Source organism: Mercenaria mercenaria, chromosome 13 (assembly GCF_021730395.1).
Source record: "Mercenaria mercenaria strain notata chromosome 13, MADL_Memer_1, whole genome shotgun sequence".
NCBI lineage: Eukaryota > Metazoa > Mollusca > Bivalvia > Venerida > Veneridae > Mercenaria > Mercenaria mercenaria.
In genome coordinates, this window is record NC_069373.1 from 34,668,569 (window position 1) to 34,687,860 (window position 19,292).

The 19,292-nt window shown below is 35.7% G+C and overlaps 2 protein-coding genes across 3 annotated transcripts in view; one reads left to right on the top strand and one right to left on the bottom strand.

Moving 5' to 3' along the window:
- The window catches only part of LOC123528898 (gamma-tubulin complex component 6-like), a 42,895-nt gene extending 41,167 nt beyond the window's left edge, over nt 1–1,728 (top strand). Inside the window, exons 31-32 of the mRNA XM_045308968.2 lie at nt 714–910; nt 1,186–1,728. Coding sequence (XP_045164903.2) covers nt 714–910; nt 1,186–1,280 — 292 coding nt within the window. The 3' untranslated portion in view covers nt 1,281–1,728. The remainder of the gene's footprint in view (nt 1–713; nt 911–1,185) is intronic.
- Nucleotides 1,729–5,169: 3,441 nt separating this feature from the next.
- LOC123528893 (serine--tRNA ligase, cytoplasmic-like) overlaps nt 5,170–19,292 on the bottom strand; it is a 35,196-nt gene continuing 21,073 nt past the window's right edge. For both annotated transcript variants that reach the window (XM_045308960.2, XM_045308959.2), the window contains exons 4-11: nt 17,690–17,848; nt 17,223–17,363; nt 14,728–14,883; nt 13,008–13,229; nt 12,521–12,650; nt 10,213–10,370; nt 9,181–9,310; nt 5,170–8,422 (exon numbers count right to left, since the gene is read on the bottom strand). In XM_045308960.2, the coding sequence (XP_045164895.2) occupies nt 8,283–8,422; nt 9,181–9,310; nt 10,213–10,370; nt 12,521–12,650; nt 13,008–13,229; nt 14,728–14,883; nt 17,223–17,363; nt 17,690–17,848 (1,236 nt within the window). In that variant the 3' untranslated portion in view covers nt 5,170–8,282. The remainder of the gene's footprint in view (nt 8,423–9,180; nt 9,311–10,212; nt 10,371–12,520; nt 12,651–13,007; nt 13,230–14,727; nt 14,884–17,222; nt 17,364–17,689; nt 17,849–19,292) is intronic.

The following is a 19,292-nucleotide window of genomic DNA, read 5'->3' on the forward strand; positions in this document are numbered from 1 at the left end:
GTCATATGGAAACATTTCAGCTTTACATGGTGGCTTCTGTACATGAAGGAATTTTACAGTCCAAGCGAGGTTTTGAACACACAGTAGTGAGGGGCTATTTTTAGAAAAGAAATCACAAAATTACTTGACAAGTGTTCCTCCAGACATTCAGTCAGACATAGCAGTGATCATTTAACCAAAATACAAAGAGAAAGTCTGCACGACTTCACACATAAAATAACATGTTTTTTTTTTTCCACCTCATTGATGCCTGATGGTTATCGGTGAGAATGTTGAAGAAATTATATAAAAGTCATATCTGTTTGACAAAAATCCTGAAAAATGTTTTTCTGTGATAAAATTCCCCCAAGTTGTTATGAAAATTGGGATGTAACTCTTCAGAATATAAGCTGATTTATATGTCATTTTTAATGGTATCACAGGAAAAATTTTCATGTTTAACCCTTAGCCTGCCAGTGGCAAGTGATTCAGCCTATGCGACCGGTGCAGACCAAGATCAGCCTGCACATCTGTGCAGTCTGATCATGGTCTGCACTGTTCGTCATTCAGTCAGTATCTTTTTGGTAAGTACCCCTTTTAACAGTTAATGGTACTGTCCAAATTGATAGATGGACAAGTTCATTATAGAAATTAAGCAGGGTAAGGGTTAGAATAGTTTTACAAGGATGCTTCCTTTGTGATTACTGAACTGGCATATTCAATATTATTTTCAGATGTCTTTTGACAAAGAACGCCACATCATTGATGAAGGTTATCCAGGACATTTTCTGCCTTATCTTAAAGTTTCATCGTCAGTTGGTGACGGGAACGTGGCACCCCAGCCAAGCCGGTCACAAAACACACAGTAATCATGCACGCATGAAACATACATATAAAGTCTTCCATGAACATTCCACGTTCCTCTTCAAAGGTTTGTACATATTTCATCAAACATTTTGTTGATTTGTATTAAAGCACAAGAAGTAATTTGCAGTATTTTTTAAAACTTGTACATAAGTTTTCTCTTGTAAAAATCTCAGCATTCACTGCACTCATTTGAAGGCGAGATGTGATGGATAATATATTTTCAACTGACAAGAAAAGAATACGGTATAAATAGTGCAGTAGGCATAATTTAATGAAAATTGACAGGCTAAAAGGATTTTTAAAAGTGGGCTTATAGATGGTGTTTGTGTATTGTTTCAGTTGTGAGTAAACTTGCCGACCGAGGGTATGAGCCTCACCTCCATGATCTTCTGCTGAGACTGAACTTCAACCACTACTATGACAAGCAGAGTTAACAACAACAACAACAACAACAACAAACTGTTGTTTTGCAACCTGCTTCAGTCCAAACTCAAATGTTGAAGGAAGCAGATCTGACATGGACAGTAGTGCTAAATGTGATGAATTCTGTGATAATCTTAAATAAGGAGTGTCAAGACATGCAGTTAGGTTCATATTAAAAGAAGTTAAAAGTAGTATTAAGGTTAAACTTTGACAAATGAATTGGATTCAGTTTATTTCTTGTTTTTGTAGCAGGTAACTGTGAAAGTGCTAATCATGTTGCGGACATTTTTCTGCGTTGTCTTGCTCATAAAGGTCAGATGTTACAGGGAACACCTTTCCTGTTGCATTCATTGTAACTTGTTTGTTGTTTTGCTAAAATGATCTGATAGTTATATTTGAACATTTAGTTTTTGTACAAATAATGTAAATTATAATTTCAGTAAAATAGTAGAAAATAAATGTCTTGTTTTATATAGAACACCATGTTTATTCTGACAGGAAAATATCTGCTGTTGATGATGTATTGCGTATTGCTACATATTGATTGGCGCTAATTGTATATGTCGAAAGGGAAATATTATGTGATGGTGCATTTTGTTTGTCTTTCCAGCATCCGCAATTCTGCGCATTATAAATTTAGTACACTTTCACCTATGATCCTCAAACTTTATATTGGCAGAGTGGATGACCTGTATTAACTTAGGTCATGGTCACAGTGACTGTAAAACCATTCCTTTTCAATGTCTTGAGAATGCCTTAAAGTAAAATTTTCGAAGCCACATTGCCCGTGAGCAGGTTTGAGTTTGAGTCCAGTGAGTCAAAGGCCACAATGACTGTCTGTACGGAAACAATTCCTGCTGAATATCTTAAAAACTCCTTGACTTGTGATCCTTTAACTGGACAGGCATATTGCTTATGTGAAGAGGATGACTCCTACTGACTAGAGGTCATAAGCTCTGAGGTCACACTTAGTACAAAAACCATTTCTGATCAACATTTTGACCCTCAAACTTTGCAGGCACAATGCCAATGGCCAGAAAGTAAGCCCTATCGAAGTTAAGGTTAGTTGGCCAAAGGTCAATGTTGGTACAAAAACTTCTGCTTAATATTTTAAGAATCACTTTACCTACAATCCTCGAATTTGGCAGGAACCTTGCCCATCGGCAGTGCATTACCCCGATTGATATTAAGGCAAGTGGGTAACAGTCACAGTGACTGTACAAAAACTTTTGCAGCACAATATCTTTGGAACACTCAGTTCTATAGCCACAAAAGAGATGTTCCTCCTTGCTGTCAAAGGTATGTACAATGTAGCATTTCTTAAATTGTAATCAAACTTTTATCACTAGTGCAACTCGGCATAAAATGGTTAAGTGCATCTCTTTAACAATGCACTTACCCATTTTTGTTCAACTGTTTGAAGAATGAAAGCTATCCTACTCACCGCGGTATCAGAGTCGCACCTTGGTTAAGTTGTTCATACCAGATAGCTTTGAAACTTTCAACACTTTTGTACCATCACCATGTCCAGTTTTAGGCCCTTTTTTAACTTGGAAATTGGTTCAGTTTTCGTACAAGTCCACATTTTGTCAAAATTATTTGGCATGTAGCTTTGAAAGTTTTGAACACTTTTCCATCTGCAGTGAAGGGAATGTAACTATGTCAAAGATAGATGGCTGAATTTTGGCCCTTTTTGAATTTGGAAATCAGTTAGGTTTTTCACACCCATCTATATTTTCGCTGAACTGTTTGACATATGGCTTTGAAGCATTGACTACTTGTTACCATCATAGTCTCCATATGTAGGCAAGCTACGTAACTTGGGCAAGGATTTTGGATCAGTTATGGCCCTTTTCTGACACAGAAATTAGAAATCTGAAAATCTCTGGTTAACATTTTGACCCCATACTTGCATCAATTCTTGAAATAGTCAAGTGCGCTATATTTAAAAAAAAATCCTTTCTTAAACCGGCAGGATTTTATCATTATCATGAAGATCAAGTGTCTGAAATTTTCAGAACTTTACACTTAAGTCTTTCAACTTAGAAAAATAATTTTACAAACTTTTGTGCAAGGTTTTTTAAATATTAATTACAGACTTTCTTTAGGTTTTTCTAAACTTGTGATAGAAAATAACTCTTGCCACAGGTATGTATCAGGTACCTGCCAGTTATCAGTAATACATCTACTTATTAGTTACACAAAAGATCAGAAATGATAAAGAGCATTTTCATGTAATTTTATCTTCAGTCAACAACTAAGACAAATGGGATATCTTCATGTCGAGGTGACTTGTCTCACTGACGCAGATGTTTGCAAGCTTACTTATAATACAAAGAAAACAGTCTGACGACTAAGTGCAGTATCACTATGTATTTAACAATGCCAAGATATTATACTGTTAAACAAAATATCACATTTTTCAACAGGTGTCACAGTATGAATTAGTAATTGCTTATTACATTTTCAGAAACCATATTTATAGAATATCACAAGGAATGTCACAAGATAACTATGAAAATGAATATCATTTGGGTCATTTTAAAAATATTTCGCAGTCATACATCCTGCAAATTACTCGAATGAGCAATATAAGTCTACCAAGGTCTTGTTCTTGGTGCAGGTCCTTTGCAAGTTGTAGAACTGTTGGACCAAACCTCAGAAAGGTAGGATAGGAATTCTATCTTTGAATAAAAGTTGTGTGTTATCCCATTTGTCATTTAGATGTGAAAATGTTGGTGCCATATTCCAAAAGATAATTTAAGCTCATTTTTAGAAAATAGGTTATCTATATAGAGGACATCTGGCAGATACAGGTGTACTGGTATTATTTCATGCCATTTCACTACACCATAGACACCTTAATAGGAAAAACATATTATAGAGCATATTTTAGACTCTATATATTCTTTGACTTGTATGTCAACTGTCAGAATGATCAACGGCACATTTGAGCTTCCTGTTTCTTTTCGCAACTTCGAAAGTAAAACTTTATAAGCCTTCTTTGGTATGTTTTTAGAATTAGTACATAACTTCTTGCATTGTGATCTCAAGACATATCTGATCAGATATAAATCCAAATGGTTTTCCATGTTCAGGCCCATGTGACCTTACCCTTTAATAAAGTGACCCCAAAATCGATAGGGTCATCTAATCTGCACGACCAATCATCCTATGAAGTTTCAACATACTGGGTAAAGTGGTTCTCAAGTTACTGACCTGAAATGATTTTACATGATCAGACCCCTGTGACCTTGACCTTTAACAGAGTGACCCAAAAGCGATAGGGGTCATCTAATCTGCACGACCAATCATCCTATGAAGTTTCAACATACTGGGTCAAGTGGTTCTCAAGTTATTGATCAGAAATGGTTTTCTGTGTTCAGGCTGCTGTGACCTTGACCTTTAACAGTGACCCCAAAATCAGTAGGGGTCATCATCTATTCTGCAAGAACAATCATCCTATTAAGTTTTAACATTTTGGGTCAAGTGGCTCTCAAGTTATTGATCAGAAATGGTTTTCAATGTTCAGGCCCCTGTGACCTTGACCTTTGATGGAGTGACCATAAAAATAATAGGGGTCATCTACTCCAGCAGCCCTACCACCCTATGAAGTTTGAAGGTTCTAGGTCAAATGGTTCTCCAGTTATTGATCGAAAAATGAAGTGTGACATCTGGACAGACGGACAGGGCAAAAACAATATGTCTCCGAAGACATAAATATCCCGATAAAAAAAAATCATGTGTTTTATGTTGCCACTATAATTTCAAAAGCTTAACTGGATAGAATGAAAACTTGCTGTTCTCTTCATCGAATTTATAGCACAACTTCAAACTGATTCTTTTTCCCGGTACAATACCAGAATCATTGAAGTTCAATCATAAAAAGCAGAGCACATGTCTTACAGTACGTTTTAATTGGTCAATAAATATGAACTGATGACATATTGTTATTCTTTTATGCACAATACATTAACATGGTATGATTTTAAAGTTAAAATAAACAACTGTGTTAAAAAGTTTCTCCATTAGATTTTATAGCACAACATATTCCTTATTCTGTAACAGTCTCAATTAAATTCGGTTAAAAAGCAAAACTAAAATAAGTCTGTTTAACCCTTAGCCTGTTAAATTTCTAAAACAGACTGGTCCATCTTTCAATTTGGACAATACCATTAATTATTTGAAGGGGTGTTCACTGAAAATTAACTGACTGAATAACGGAACAGTGCAGATCATGATCAGACTGCATGGATGTGCAGGCTGATCTTGGTCTGCACTGGTCGCAAAGGCAGAATACCTTGCCGCCAGCAGGCTAAAGGTTAAATTTGGTTAAAACGCAAAACTTCCATTATCCAGAAAATAAGTCTGTTTAACTAACACTACAATAAAAGCAATAACACTGTCATCACCTCAATTCCACAGCTTTCTAAACAGGTCAAAAGTTCACCTTGGGGAAAAACAACTTTAAAGTATGATAAAATTCTCATTTGATATCAAGTAAGAATGTTCTAAGTATTATCATAATGCAGATCTTTGAAAGACCTTACCGATGATATGCATGCATTTTTTTTTTTTCAAAATGTCAGCTTGGACATTGTGGAGCTGAGGCGACGCTACGTGTCTTAAACAAACAAGAGGGCCATGAAGACCCTGTATCGCTCACCTGACCTATTGACCTTAAGCTCATCAAGATAAACATTCTGACCAAGTTTCATTAAGATATGGTCATAAATGTGGTCTCTAAAGTGTTAACTAGATTTTCCTTTGATCTGACCCGGTGACCTAGTTTTTGACCCCACATGACCCAGATTCGAACTTTACCTAAAGATCATCAAGATTAACATTCTGACTAAGTTTCAGGAAGATACAGTCATAAATGTGACCTCTAGAATGTTAACAAGCTTTTCCTTTGATATGACCTAGTGACCTAGTTTCTGATCCCACCGGACCCAGATTTGAACCTGACCTATAGATCATCAAGATCAACATTCTGTCAAAGTTTCATTAAGGTAGTTCTGCACGTTTGATAAACCGGAAGTGATGGCGTAACGTCATTTTTCCGGAAAACGTAGAATATAGACTGGATTCAGCGTACGGAAATGAAAATCATTTTATGGATTAATCGCAACCTGTGAGTAAATTTATTAGTGGTTCTGTTGCTATATTTCTAAAGTCGAAATATGATACTAAAACATATCACACGTTAAATAATACAAAATAATTTCTTAAAATTAGCGTGAAATGTCCAGTTTACTTAAATCATGGTCAAATATCTCAAAAATAAGAACACGGACCTATACATTTTATTTCATCAAATCATAGGCCATGTCTTTATTTACAATTGTGAGAAGTTTCATCAAAATCTACATTGCAGAAAAATTTCTATACACGAAAATGTTATGAATGTTATGATTTTCCCATAGATTCCCGTTATGAAGTATTGCGTGAGGTCCCTATTTTTCAAATCAGTCTAGCAAAAAATCAAACACGCGACCCTATCTTTTTTATTTGCTGAATTTTCTAGGTATATTCTGAAGTTTTGAAAAATCAGAGTTTAATTAAATTCAACATTGTAGAAACAATTTCGATCAAAACGTGCAGAACTACCTTAAGATGTGGTCATAAATGTGGCCTCTACAGTGTTAATCAGCTTTTCCTTTGATTTGACCTGGTGACCTATTTTTTGACCCTACATGACCCAGATTCAAACCGGACCTTGAGACCACCAAGATTAACATTCTGACCAAGATTCAAGAAGATACAGTCATAAAAGTGACCTCCACAGTGTTAACAAGCTTTTCTTTCGATTTGACCCGGTGACCTAGTTTTTGACCCCAGATGACCCAATATCGAATTCATCCAAGATTTTATTGAGGGTAACATTCTGACCAAGTTTCATTAAGATTGGGCCAAAATTGTGACCTCTGGAGTGTTAACAAGCTTTTCCTTTGATTTGACCTGGTGACCTAGTTTTTGACCCCAGATGACCAAATATCAAACTCATCCAAGATTTAATTGAGGGTAACATTCTGACTAAGATTCATGAAGATTGGGCCAAAATTGTGACCTCTAGAGTGTAAACAGTCAAATTGTTGACGACAGACGGACGACGACGGACAAAGGGTGATCACAAAAGCTTACCTTTGAGCACTTCATGCTCAGGTGAGCTAAAAATCATGTTTAAACTCTGTTCAAAACCAAAACTACCAAAGTAACAAAAGAAGAAACAGCCATATTAACAACTGGTCAACTGCTTTTAACTGAAAGCTCAGAAACAGACATTCTTTTGACCTAACTACATGTAAACACATTATAATATAAATATTGCAAAAACTTCAAAACAAGGAAGAAAATAACAAAACAATGTTTTAGTTTGTTTTTCTAGATAAATGGAGAGGGTAACTATCACTGTCACCCTTCCAAAGTCAGTACCAAAACCTTTACCGCTTCATTTTCTAGTACATGATCACATTTATAAAATTCTTTTCAGTTTTCCTTTCTTTTTGAAACACACAAAATACATAAAATAAATTAAGAACAGACTTGTAATGCAATTTGATAAAAAAATTCTCTGTAAATCTATTTTACATAAATCTAAAGTTGCTGTAAGAGCGAAATCACAAACCCAAAGTTTAATACACTGATAAAAAAATTTTATCTTGTGTATTTCATATTGAATTATGTGACTGCTCAATATAGCTGTTACTGGGACATGACCTACATATTAGAAAAGGAACTACAACCTAAACAATTTCTGGTTACCTATCTGCAAGATAGAAAAATAGGAAAAAATATATTAATTTTCTTGTCCTTTGGAATAATAAGAGTAAAACATAATAACGGAATATTTTTAGTATGCTATGCAATTTCCGGCAACTTTAATTCAAAATATGTCATTAAAAGTAATCAATATATATCTGCCACTTGCTGTACCAACGTCTTGCACACAATAATAGATATATCACATTTTTTTAAGTGGAGAGTTAAAATCACACTCTTTCTGTCATGATTTAGTTGTCACCAATTGCCATCTCATCCATTTTCTTTGAAACATCCTTCGGTTTTTCTTTCTTCCCTCCTTTCTTCTGTTTCTTTTCCTCTTGTTCATCTATCGGAGCTGGTTTCACAAATGGTATTTTTTCTTTGTATTCTAGAATTACATCAAATATGATCTTTGTTACTAATTCAACAACATTTGATTTCAATAACAGTGCCAAACTGTCATAGTATAGTCTCATCATAGTTACTTTTGATTCTCAAAATATCCTACTGAGCTTGTCAATTTTCTCGATTTCGGCTCATTCAAGAATCGTAGTCCCAGAGCAACAAAAGCTAAGCTGCTGGTTATCTACCTTGGTTTTATAAACATTCTGACTAAGTTTGGTTAACAATGGATAAGAACTGCATAAGTTATTAAGCCACTGTTCATACAGAACACATGAGACAAAAATTAAAGAATTTTTCAAGTAAGATTTTACTTTTTCAGGGACAATTTTTCTCAAAACTTAGTCTAAAAATCTTAGGCCTAAAAAGTTTTATTATCTTAGGCCTTACAAGTTTAATAACTATTTCCAAAACGGTCTGTAATTACATTAAATCCCACATGTGTAAAAATGTTAAATAGGTATACCTGTAACAACACAATCAAACGCAAGAACATTTCAGACAATAAGAGGTGTTCAGATTTATTAAATATAGTGTTCAGATTTATTAAAATATAGTGTTCAGATTTATTAAATATAGTGTTCAGATTTATCAAATATAGTGTTCAGATTTATTAAATATACAGTGACATAAAGGAACATGGAACTATTTAAAGTCTGAAAAACCTTTTTTTTTACAAAATTTTATATAAAATGTTTATCATAATGATAACGTAATAAATCGAAAGGTAATTAGATTACGTACGTGGTGGCATATGGTTGCGTAAAATTTCTGGCACTAGAACACCGTCCTCCACCTGATAGTTCTCCAGGATGGCACAGATGGTCCTTGTTGTAGCACACATTGTTGCATTCAACATGTGAACATACTCTACCTGTGGACAAAGTACAACAAATCTTGTTACACAATCTGAATGTCAGATAGAATTGTGTAGGTAGGATTTGCATCTGTTACATATAGTAGATCTTGGCTTTGAACTGTAAACATTTTGCAGTTATAAATGGTTTGATAACCTTGAATTCACTTTTTCCTTATAATGCTATGGACATTGAAAGTTTAAAAAACAATGTTTCGCAATTTTCAGAATTTTACATAAACAAATCTTAAGTATCTTCTTGCTGTATGTGCTACTGCACAATACATACAAATAAATTCCATCTACAAACAATTATTATTTTACACTGAACTGTTTAAAAACAACAGATTCTCGTATTATAATAATGGGAGTGTTGTTTGCTGTCAGCCTTTTAACCCAGGGGTCTTTGGTCAAACCAGATTTAGTGCCCATACTGATCTGTTTTTTGGGTTTAATGCCATTTTTCAACTGTATTTCAGCTATGTAACGGCAGGCAGTTAACCTAACCAGTGTTCATGGATTCTGTACCAGTGCATACCTGTTCTCTACATAACTGCCAACTTCCCCACACAAATCAGAGGTGGAGGATGAATGATATCAAACACAATCAACCTGAAGACATACTCCCAGCTCAGGAATAGAACTCACAACCCTGCAACCCATAAATCTGCCTTCTCCCTACTGAGCTAAGCAGGCCAGCTATGTGCAAATACTGAGCCCTTGATCACATCTCACAGGGCAAAAAAGCACTTTTCCATAGCATGGATTTCTAAAATCTCCATAAATCTTCTTAAATTAGAAAGTTAAAATGACTCAAGATTTTTAAATCAGATTGTTAAAATGACATTATTTATTATAATAAACTATGCTTTAGTGTATCAAAGAATAGTGTAAACTATATGCAGTATATACGTATTTACCTCCTGGTTCATCTTCTTAGTTTGGCCATACCTGACCTTCAACCTTCTTGCCTGGTAGTCCAAACAGTTTGAGCAGGAAACCAGCTCCCTGTATGCACCAGATCCCGGGAACCAGGCCTCCAGATCTAACTTCTTGGAAGCAGCATTATTCAGTGCACCTAAAAAAGAATTTGGGCGTAAGTATTCTGTGTGGGTCAAATTTCCTGTAATAGGAAAATGCATACTGTTTACATGCATTATTTATTCACAATACAGCACATCTTTCTGTATGATAATATCTTGGCAAGAGGACAATAAACCTATAAACAAATACTCTATTGTAAGTTCATGTATCAATGGGTGTATTTTATCTTTAAATCTCACCAATCTAGTACTTGCAAAGTAATTTTCTTAAATCTTTTGTCCAGTGATACCCTTATTCATGAGATAAACATGCATGGAATGTATTTATGAAATAATGCATTATATTGCTGTAGGTTTTATGTAAGACATTTTCTTTGATACATATTACATTTAATAATTGAGAAACTAAAGTTACAGGTAGTGGTGTGATAATTGTATATATATGAGAGATAAAAAACAATCCTTCCATCTCAGACTGGTAATATCTAAGTGACATATGATATATAATGCAAGTGAAAGTCAATGGATGAGGTGCTGGCACCATAAATTCAAACTCTATTGGGGTATGAAAATTCATTCTTTTAAGGCTCCAGGACTGAGCTATTCTATAAGGTACTCCTGATGGCAGGACTGTCACTGTTAGTACTGACAATATGATTAAAACAACATGTATTGATTTGTTTGTTTGTTTTTGTTTTAATGCTGTTTTTTCAACAGTATTTCCCTTATGTAACGACAGGCATTTAATTTAATCAGTGTTTCTGGATACTGTATCAGTATAAACCAGTTTTGCCTGCAAGTAACTGCCAACTTCTCCACATGAATCAGAGGTGGAGGAAGAATGATTTCAAAAACAATGTTATTTGTTTTTAAATTGTGATGGAGAGCATACACCTCGCCCTGGGCAACTCATGACCCCGTGATCCGTAATCTTCACTCTCCTATTGAGCTATTAAAGCATGTGAGGAGGTACTGATACAGAAATTTCAAATATTGATACTGTCAAAAAAATAAAATGAAGCCAAAATAGCTATGATTAAAGAAACATATTTCCTTTCTATATTCAAAAGAAAATGAATATAACCTGACATAGATGTATCCTAAAACTACATAGATTTCAATCACAATCACCTTCTGATTATCTGGAACACTTCAAGAAACTGAGACTTCTTATTTCCTTAGTGTTTGTAATTACAGGATATCTATCATTGTTGTCAACTACATAATAATTTAACAATTTTCATTAGTCATATTTTAGGCTATGTTTAAATTTCATATCTTATCATGATAGGAAATTAATTCATATTCTTCAAAATATAACTTTGGTTTAGAGATTATTTTAATCATGTGATTCCCAGCAGTGCTTAAATCTTCTTAGATTACAAGGGTACGAAGTGTTATCTAATATTAAACTTATGTCAAGCAAATTTTTCTTCCTATAACAGTCTTATTGCTACATCCACATACTGCCTTTTTTCCCCATTTAATACATCAATACAAAATTTTCAATCAGTGATGGCCCTACCTGGGGGCATAGTGTCAATATGGTAAAGTATCTGACCTTGACCTTACATCTGTTTGTTTGTTTTGAGTTTTATGCTGTTTTTCAACAATTTTTCAGTTATGTAACAGTAATTGTGAGCTGTTAACATAATCAGTGTTCCTGGATTATGTACCAGTGCACACCTTTTCTCCACAAGTAACTGCCAACTTCCCCACATGAATCAGTGGTGGAGGACAAAGACACAATGTCTTTTATCAAATCGCCATGGAGAACATATTCCCCATCTGGGGATCAAACTTGCGACCCTGAGATCCAGAGATCTGCACTCTCCCTATTGAGCTAATGAAACCGAAGTAGATCAGTGGATTATTTTGTGGGAATGTTTTGCAGAAATTATCCATAACATGGATTATAAAACAATTAAAGAGCACTGTAACTTTAAATTTACTTAAGTGATCTGATGAACTGCAAACGCACCACTGCCCTTTAGTGATCTCAATTTATGTAAAGTTTCTTGATGATCCTTCAATAAAATACTTATAGTAATTTTTTTTTTTTTAAATCCTTTTTTTTACCAAATCTGCTTTTATGGAGTCAAGGGGGATAATACTAAATGTGAGCAAAAGTCGTGTTAATTAAACAAACAATGTTATAAAAAAAAAAATTTAAAAGTGACTATACCCGAGACTATGTTGACTATTCTATATGGAATTCCGAGCTTTTTGTTAAACTCTTCAGCATTGGTAATCATCTCAGTCATCATCTCCCATGATTTGTTGTCATGAGGTGATGTCAGCACAAACTGTTCCACCTACAAGGGAGACAACTCTGAACAAAACACAATTATAAATTCTCCAAGGCCAAAACTCACTCTAATTAAAATCTGCATTTTCCGTAACAAAGGTTTAGCACATGGATTAAAGAAACACCTAAAACAAACAAAATGGTCTTTTAAGTTATGAACTGTTTATACAGAAAATGTCCAAACATTGACCCATTAGCAGTACTATCCACATATAAGAAATATGGATCTTCACTGTGCAAAATAATATTATGTTTGTCAGTATGGTGATCCGCTCGCTTTACCTATACATCACAGTTATTTATCATGTTAACAAAAAAGCTGACTTTGATTTGCATGTGATTTCCTATTACTTTACTCCATTACCTTTTCGAATTGATGTACTCTGAAGATACCTCGTGTATCTCTGCCATGTGATCCAACCTCCTGTCTGAAGCACGTAGAGTAGCCGCAGTATTTGATGGGCAGAGACTCGGTGGGTATCCATTCATCACGGTGGTAGGCAGCAATTGGTTGTTCTGATGTGGCAATCAGGTATTTCTCATCTATGCTGCCATCTTCCTTATTTTCACTGCCTTTACCTATAACCTGTAATTAAAAGACCCTGCCTGATTTACTCAGCATATGAAGTACAAGATTAAAATTTTGGAAGTCATGAGTTATATCCGTCCCCTTGTGAAGGAACTGTTCTCTGCAATGATATGAGAGAATGGAATATGTCTGATGACTTCTGATCTCCTCCTCTGCTCTAGACTGGGAGGCTGTTAGGTATTTGTGGAAAACAAGAACAAAAGTTTAGGCTAAACGACTGCCAACTCGTAACTGAAATAATGTTTGAAATATCTAATAAGCACATTTATATAACACTTGTATCGGTATCGTACGTAAAAACTGAAGGGATGTTTAACCTTAGTCCCAGGGTGATTAAATAATTGCTGTTTTTACTCATTTATCAGCAAAAATACTTTTACTTGTTAAACAAATTTCGCTGTATAAACTACATACACTCGAAACCCATTATAATGCTACTCGATATACCGCGGTATTCGTTTTAACGCGGTAGGCTTTTGGCTCCGGAATTTTCGGGGGTAAAATAAATAAAAAAATTGAGTCAGCGGATGTTATTTAATTTGATCTTGACCAGCGTTAAAACTACACGTACCTGTACTTTAACACCTTTGCCATGACAACTGTGACAAAAATCAATAATTGTCTACTAGCTTACTTGTTTGCGTATCGCCTTTGTTAAAGTTTGAATACATGTAGACATGTGACAATTAGGCAATCAGTACCGTGTCAAAATAAGATTGTTTGCATAACAAGCGTGTAACATTGGTCAGTCAACTATCAAACCGTTTAAGTTTGCACCAATTAAGCGGATGACATGAACATTTGAGTGAATAAAAATCAAACGACAGGCCCAGTTGTGTAAAAAAAAAAAAATGCAGCGGTTTTTCGTAATCATCACACTCAGTTCATTGGAATTAACGAAGATTCGACGCACTGAAAGCCATATTGAGAATGTTCTCCCTTTTTAATATCGTATATTAACGACGGTCATTTAACAATTTTCTATCTTATTTATCAATTTTCTTCATGTATTCTAATTTTTTTTTTTTAAGACTGTCCGTGTTTTTCTCTCTTTTAGTTACATAAACCACCAGTGCAATTGCAGTGCATATGTAATTCTCACGACCGCGCACTCCTCACGCAGCGTTATATATGTTTACTTCCGGGATACACAATTCCAAATTTCTTTTAGAATCACGACAAAATGAGATGACACAGCGTTATAATTCTTTTAATGTATTTTTCAGTAGCATTTAAGGTAAATAAATGTCCCATTTATACGATTCTTATTTCTTATTAACATAAAACGGCATCCAAAATACCTCTTATACATTACCGATGGGTGGGGTATTGCATATACCGCTGATACGACCAACCCACGTTATAAATTTAACCCCGCAAGATCCACGGGTCTCGAACCTTGGACCCCGACGACAGTGTTATAATGGGGTCCCTGTGTATTGGGACAAAAAAACTATCCTAAGGTAATGATCCAGTAATTAATTAAGTATAATACCTTATAGAGTTCCTCATCAAACTGGGAGAGTTGAGCAACTTCCTGCATGACCTCTTTCCTCATAAAAAATGGGGTATACAATGGGGTATATCCCTGAGTAAACAATGACTGCATGGCCAGGTTGATTAGTGCTTGCTCTAGAAATACTGCAGGACCCTGAAACAGTCAAATAACATTGTCAGTTGCCAGTGGTACCAGTATTTCAAGTTCCTTCACTGACAGTCATGCTGAAGTAGTTCTGCATGTCTGATTAAGCGGAAGTAATGGCATAGCATCATTTATCTGGATAACATAAAATGAAGCCTGGATTCAGCGTACGTAGATGAAAATCATTTTATGAATTAATGGCAACCTGTGAGTAAATTGATTACAACAGCAATGTTTCTAAAGTTACGATATTAAAACATCTGAAGTGTTAAATAATTCCGCAAAATATGTCTTAAAATACCATAAAATGTAAGGATCTCCGTAATCATGGACAAATATTTCAACAAGAGGACCATGTTGGTCCTGAATCGCTCACCTATCCCCACATGACCCAGTGTTGAACTGAGTATGACATCATTATTTCTATTATTTGACATAGTGACCTAGTTTTTGAGCTCATGTGACCTAGATATCATCAAGATAAAAAATTCTGACCAATTTTCATGAAGATCCATTGAAAAATATGGCCTCTAGAGAGGCCACAAGGTTTTTCTATTATTTGACCTAATGGCCTAGTTTTTGAAGGCACGTGACCCACTTTTAAACTTGACCTAGATATCATCAAGGTGAACATTCTCGCCAATTTTCATGAAGATCTCGTGAAAAATATGGCCTCTAGAGAGGTCACAAGGTTTTTCTATTTTTCGACCTACTGACCTAGTTTTTGACCGCACATGACCCAGCTACAAACCTGACCTAGATATCATCAAGCTGAACATTCTCACCAATTTTCATGAAGATCCGTTGAGAAATATGGCCTCTAGAGAGGTCACAAGGTTTCTTCTATTTTTAGACCTACTGACCTAGTTTTTAACCCCACGTGACCCAGTTTCGAACTTGACTTAGATATCATCAAGGTGAACACTCTGACCAATAATCATGAAGATCTCATGAAAAATATGGCCTCTAGAGAGGTCACAAGGTTTTTCTATTTTTAGATCTACTGACCTAGTTTTTAACCCCACGTGACCCAGTTTCGAATTTGACCTAGATATCTTCACGGTAAACACTCTGACCAATTTTCATGAAGATCCATTGAAAAATATCGCCTATAGAGAGGTCACAAGGTTTTCCTATTTTTAGACCTACTGACCTAGTTTTTGACCGCACATGACCCAGTTTCGAACTTGACCTAGATATCATCAAGGTGAACATTCTGACCAATTTTCATGAAGATCCATTGAAAAATATGGCCTCTAGAGAGGTCACAAGGTTTTTCTATTTTTAGATCTACTGACCTAGTTTTTGACCCTACATGACCCAGTTTCGAACTTGACCTAGATATCATTAAGGTGAACACTCTGACCAATTTTCATGAAGATCCATTGAAAAATATCGCCTATAGAGAGGTCACAAGGTTTTCCTATTTTTAGACCTACTGACCTAGTTTTTAACCCCACGTGACCCAGTTTTGAACTTGACCTAGATATCACCAAGGTGAACATTCTGACCAATTTTCATGAAGATCCATTGAGAAATATGGCCTCTAGAGAGGTCACAACGTTTTTCTATTTTTAGACCTACTGACCTAGTTTTTGACCCTACGTGACCCAGTTTCGAACTTGACCTAGATATCATCAAGGTAAACATTCTGACCAATATTCATGAAGATCTCATGAAAAATATGGCCTCTAGAGAGGTCACAAGGTTTTTCTATTTTTAGACCTACTGACCTAGTTTTTGAACCCATGTGACCCAGTTTCGAACTTGACCTAGATATCATCAAGGTGAACATTCTGACCAATTTTCATGAAGATCTTATGAAATATATGGCCTCTAGAGAGATCACAAGGTTTTTCTATTTTTAGACCTACTGACCTAGTTTTTGAAGGCACGTGACCCAGTTTCGAACTTGACCTAGATATCATCAAGATGTACATTCTGACCAACTTTCATAAAGATCCCATGAAAAATGTGACCTCTAGAGTGGTCACAAGCAAAAGTTTACGGACGCACGCACGCACGCACGGACGCACGGACGGACGGACGACGGACACCGCGCGATCACAAAAGCTCACCTTGTCACTTTGTGACAGGTGAGCTAAAAACAAAGACGGACCTGTACATTTTATTTCACCATATTATAGGCCATGTGTTTATTTACAGTTTTGAGAAGTTTCACTAAAATCTACATTGCACGAATATTAATCACATCACATTACATACTCAAAAGCCTATAACTACGTACACTGAACTTTTACTGATTTTGCTTCTGTTTAATATTCAGGTAATAATCCATCCATTTCAACAACCATAAACAAAAACATATAAGAGCGACTGTGAATTACCTTTAGATAGTAGCCCCTACCACCAGCAACAGCTGATCCTCTGGTGTCATCCACACCATCAATCATAACTATAAGGTCTACATGAGAGTACTTCTTCCGTGTTTCACAATCACCATACATCCTTTCTAAACCATTCTCATCCTGAAAATCAGTCAGTTGTTTATATGTACACTGCTAGTTAAAGACAATTTTAGATTCATCAAAACTATGCTTGCAGAAAGCTTTAAGGATTTAAAACCCAATTACATACTCATTTTTACTCTTGCTTAAGTTACCGTGGAACCAGAAACATCAATATTTTTCTACACTGACTTCTGAACTGGTGTATGATGTCATTCTAATGTGTGTTGTTGCATTAAATTGTTTACTGATGCCAGTAATGACAATGTTACTCAGGCTATTGAACAAATTCATAAAATCAAAATTTAGGTGATACAAAAGTATCAAAGCAATGCAGAAAACTATACCTCATCATTTGAAATGATGCAGGATTCATGAAGAAAATTTCCCATCTCCTTCAGAGCCTCATTCCTCTGTGTCTCATGCTTTATAAGATCAGCATCGTTCTGCTTGGCTTGTTCATCTATGTACACCCGAAGTTTCTTGATCTGGGTCACTGTCAGAGACTGAAATATCGAAAATACAGAAATTCTGTAAAATGTAACGTATCAACTAATCAACAATATGTTCCCTATTAAAAGTTTGCACCTTCAGCAAACTACATTTTCAAAACATCTTCAGATTCAGACTGTTTTAATATGTGAATTTTCATGACTGCCAATTTTTTCACATTTTTCACAGAAACAAAAATGGTGCCAACATGATCAACTCAAATGGAAAGATAAGGTTGTAAACTACAATGAATCTGCACTGAATCCACTTCCACAGTCAATCTGGGTTCCTTTGGTTATCAAGCATTTATCAAGTCCCATTCTAGAACTGGTTTTGATCTGACTGGGTGTCAGAATAATTTGTATATTTAACATATTGATAACGTAACACATAAGCACAGATAGTGCTTGACTCCCTTTTCATGTTGCCATTGTTATAATTTTTGTTGAATTGCTGTTATTAATAGAATTTTGGGTCATTTATGGTTGATTTGGGTTCATTATATGGATAGCTGGGTCCCAGCTTCGCACATTATGTCATATACAAAAGTTAAAGGGAACCAGATATTTGATAGAGCAAGTACTCGTTGTAAAACGTTATATTTAAATTTGGACCAATCAGAAACAAGTTCTAAAAATAGCACGTCTGCTGGGGTATAAATAGGTAGATGGATGACAGAGAGCTCAACTGCTCCTGAGCTCTCGCCGCGTGCACGTCATGGAGCAGGCATGGGGTTCTACCGGAAGTGATCATAAATATATTGAGGACAGCCGGTAGAGTCACAACAAAGTGCGAGGGCAGTGGCCCTAAAAAGGATCGTTTACCTCCTCAGCTTGTATTGTCATCTTCCATGCTGAACGCTGAGATTGGTACTCCGCAAGGGACTACGAGAGACAGCATGACAAGACGCCCGCTGACGCTCTATGATGGACAGTGAAGGCGCGAATATTCTCGCTCATATGGGACTCCCGGCAGCGAGTATAAATAAACTCAACTACAACAACAACAAGAGAGCTCATTCGGTTTCCAGAGGTTGAAGAAGACACATCGAGGATTCAACTAATAATTTATCCTAGTACCTTGAGAAGGAGACTATTGCACTTACCCTGTCAGGGCTGAAAAATTATTAAAAAGAAGACTTTGGAAGTTCTTAGACTAAAGAAGAGTAGCAAAATTTCGATAAGGTTTCGAGCTATAGGGCCAGCGCATAGGAGTTTTACCTTAAAGGTAATTGAATGCTATAGACGACAGCATATATAGGCTGAGCAACGGGAAGCTGAGACAGAGACCCAAAGTTTGGTAATCTACTGAGATAGTAGGAGAGTTCCAGCTTATAGACTGTTCAGCGTTATTGGCGAAGTACAGCCAAGGCATCGGGGATATACCTATATGGTAGTTGAATGCTACATGTGATAGCATATAGGCGCTGAGCATCCAGGAGTCAGGGCAATCATATAG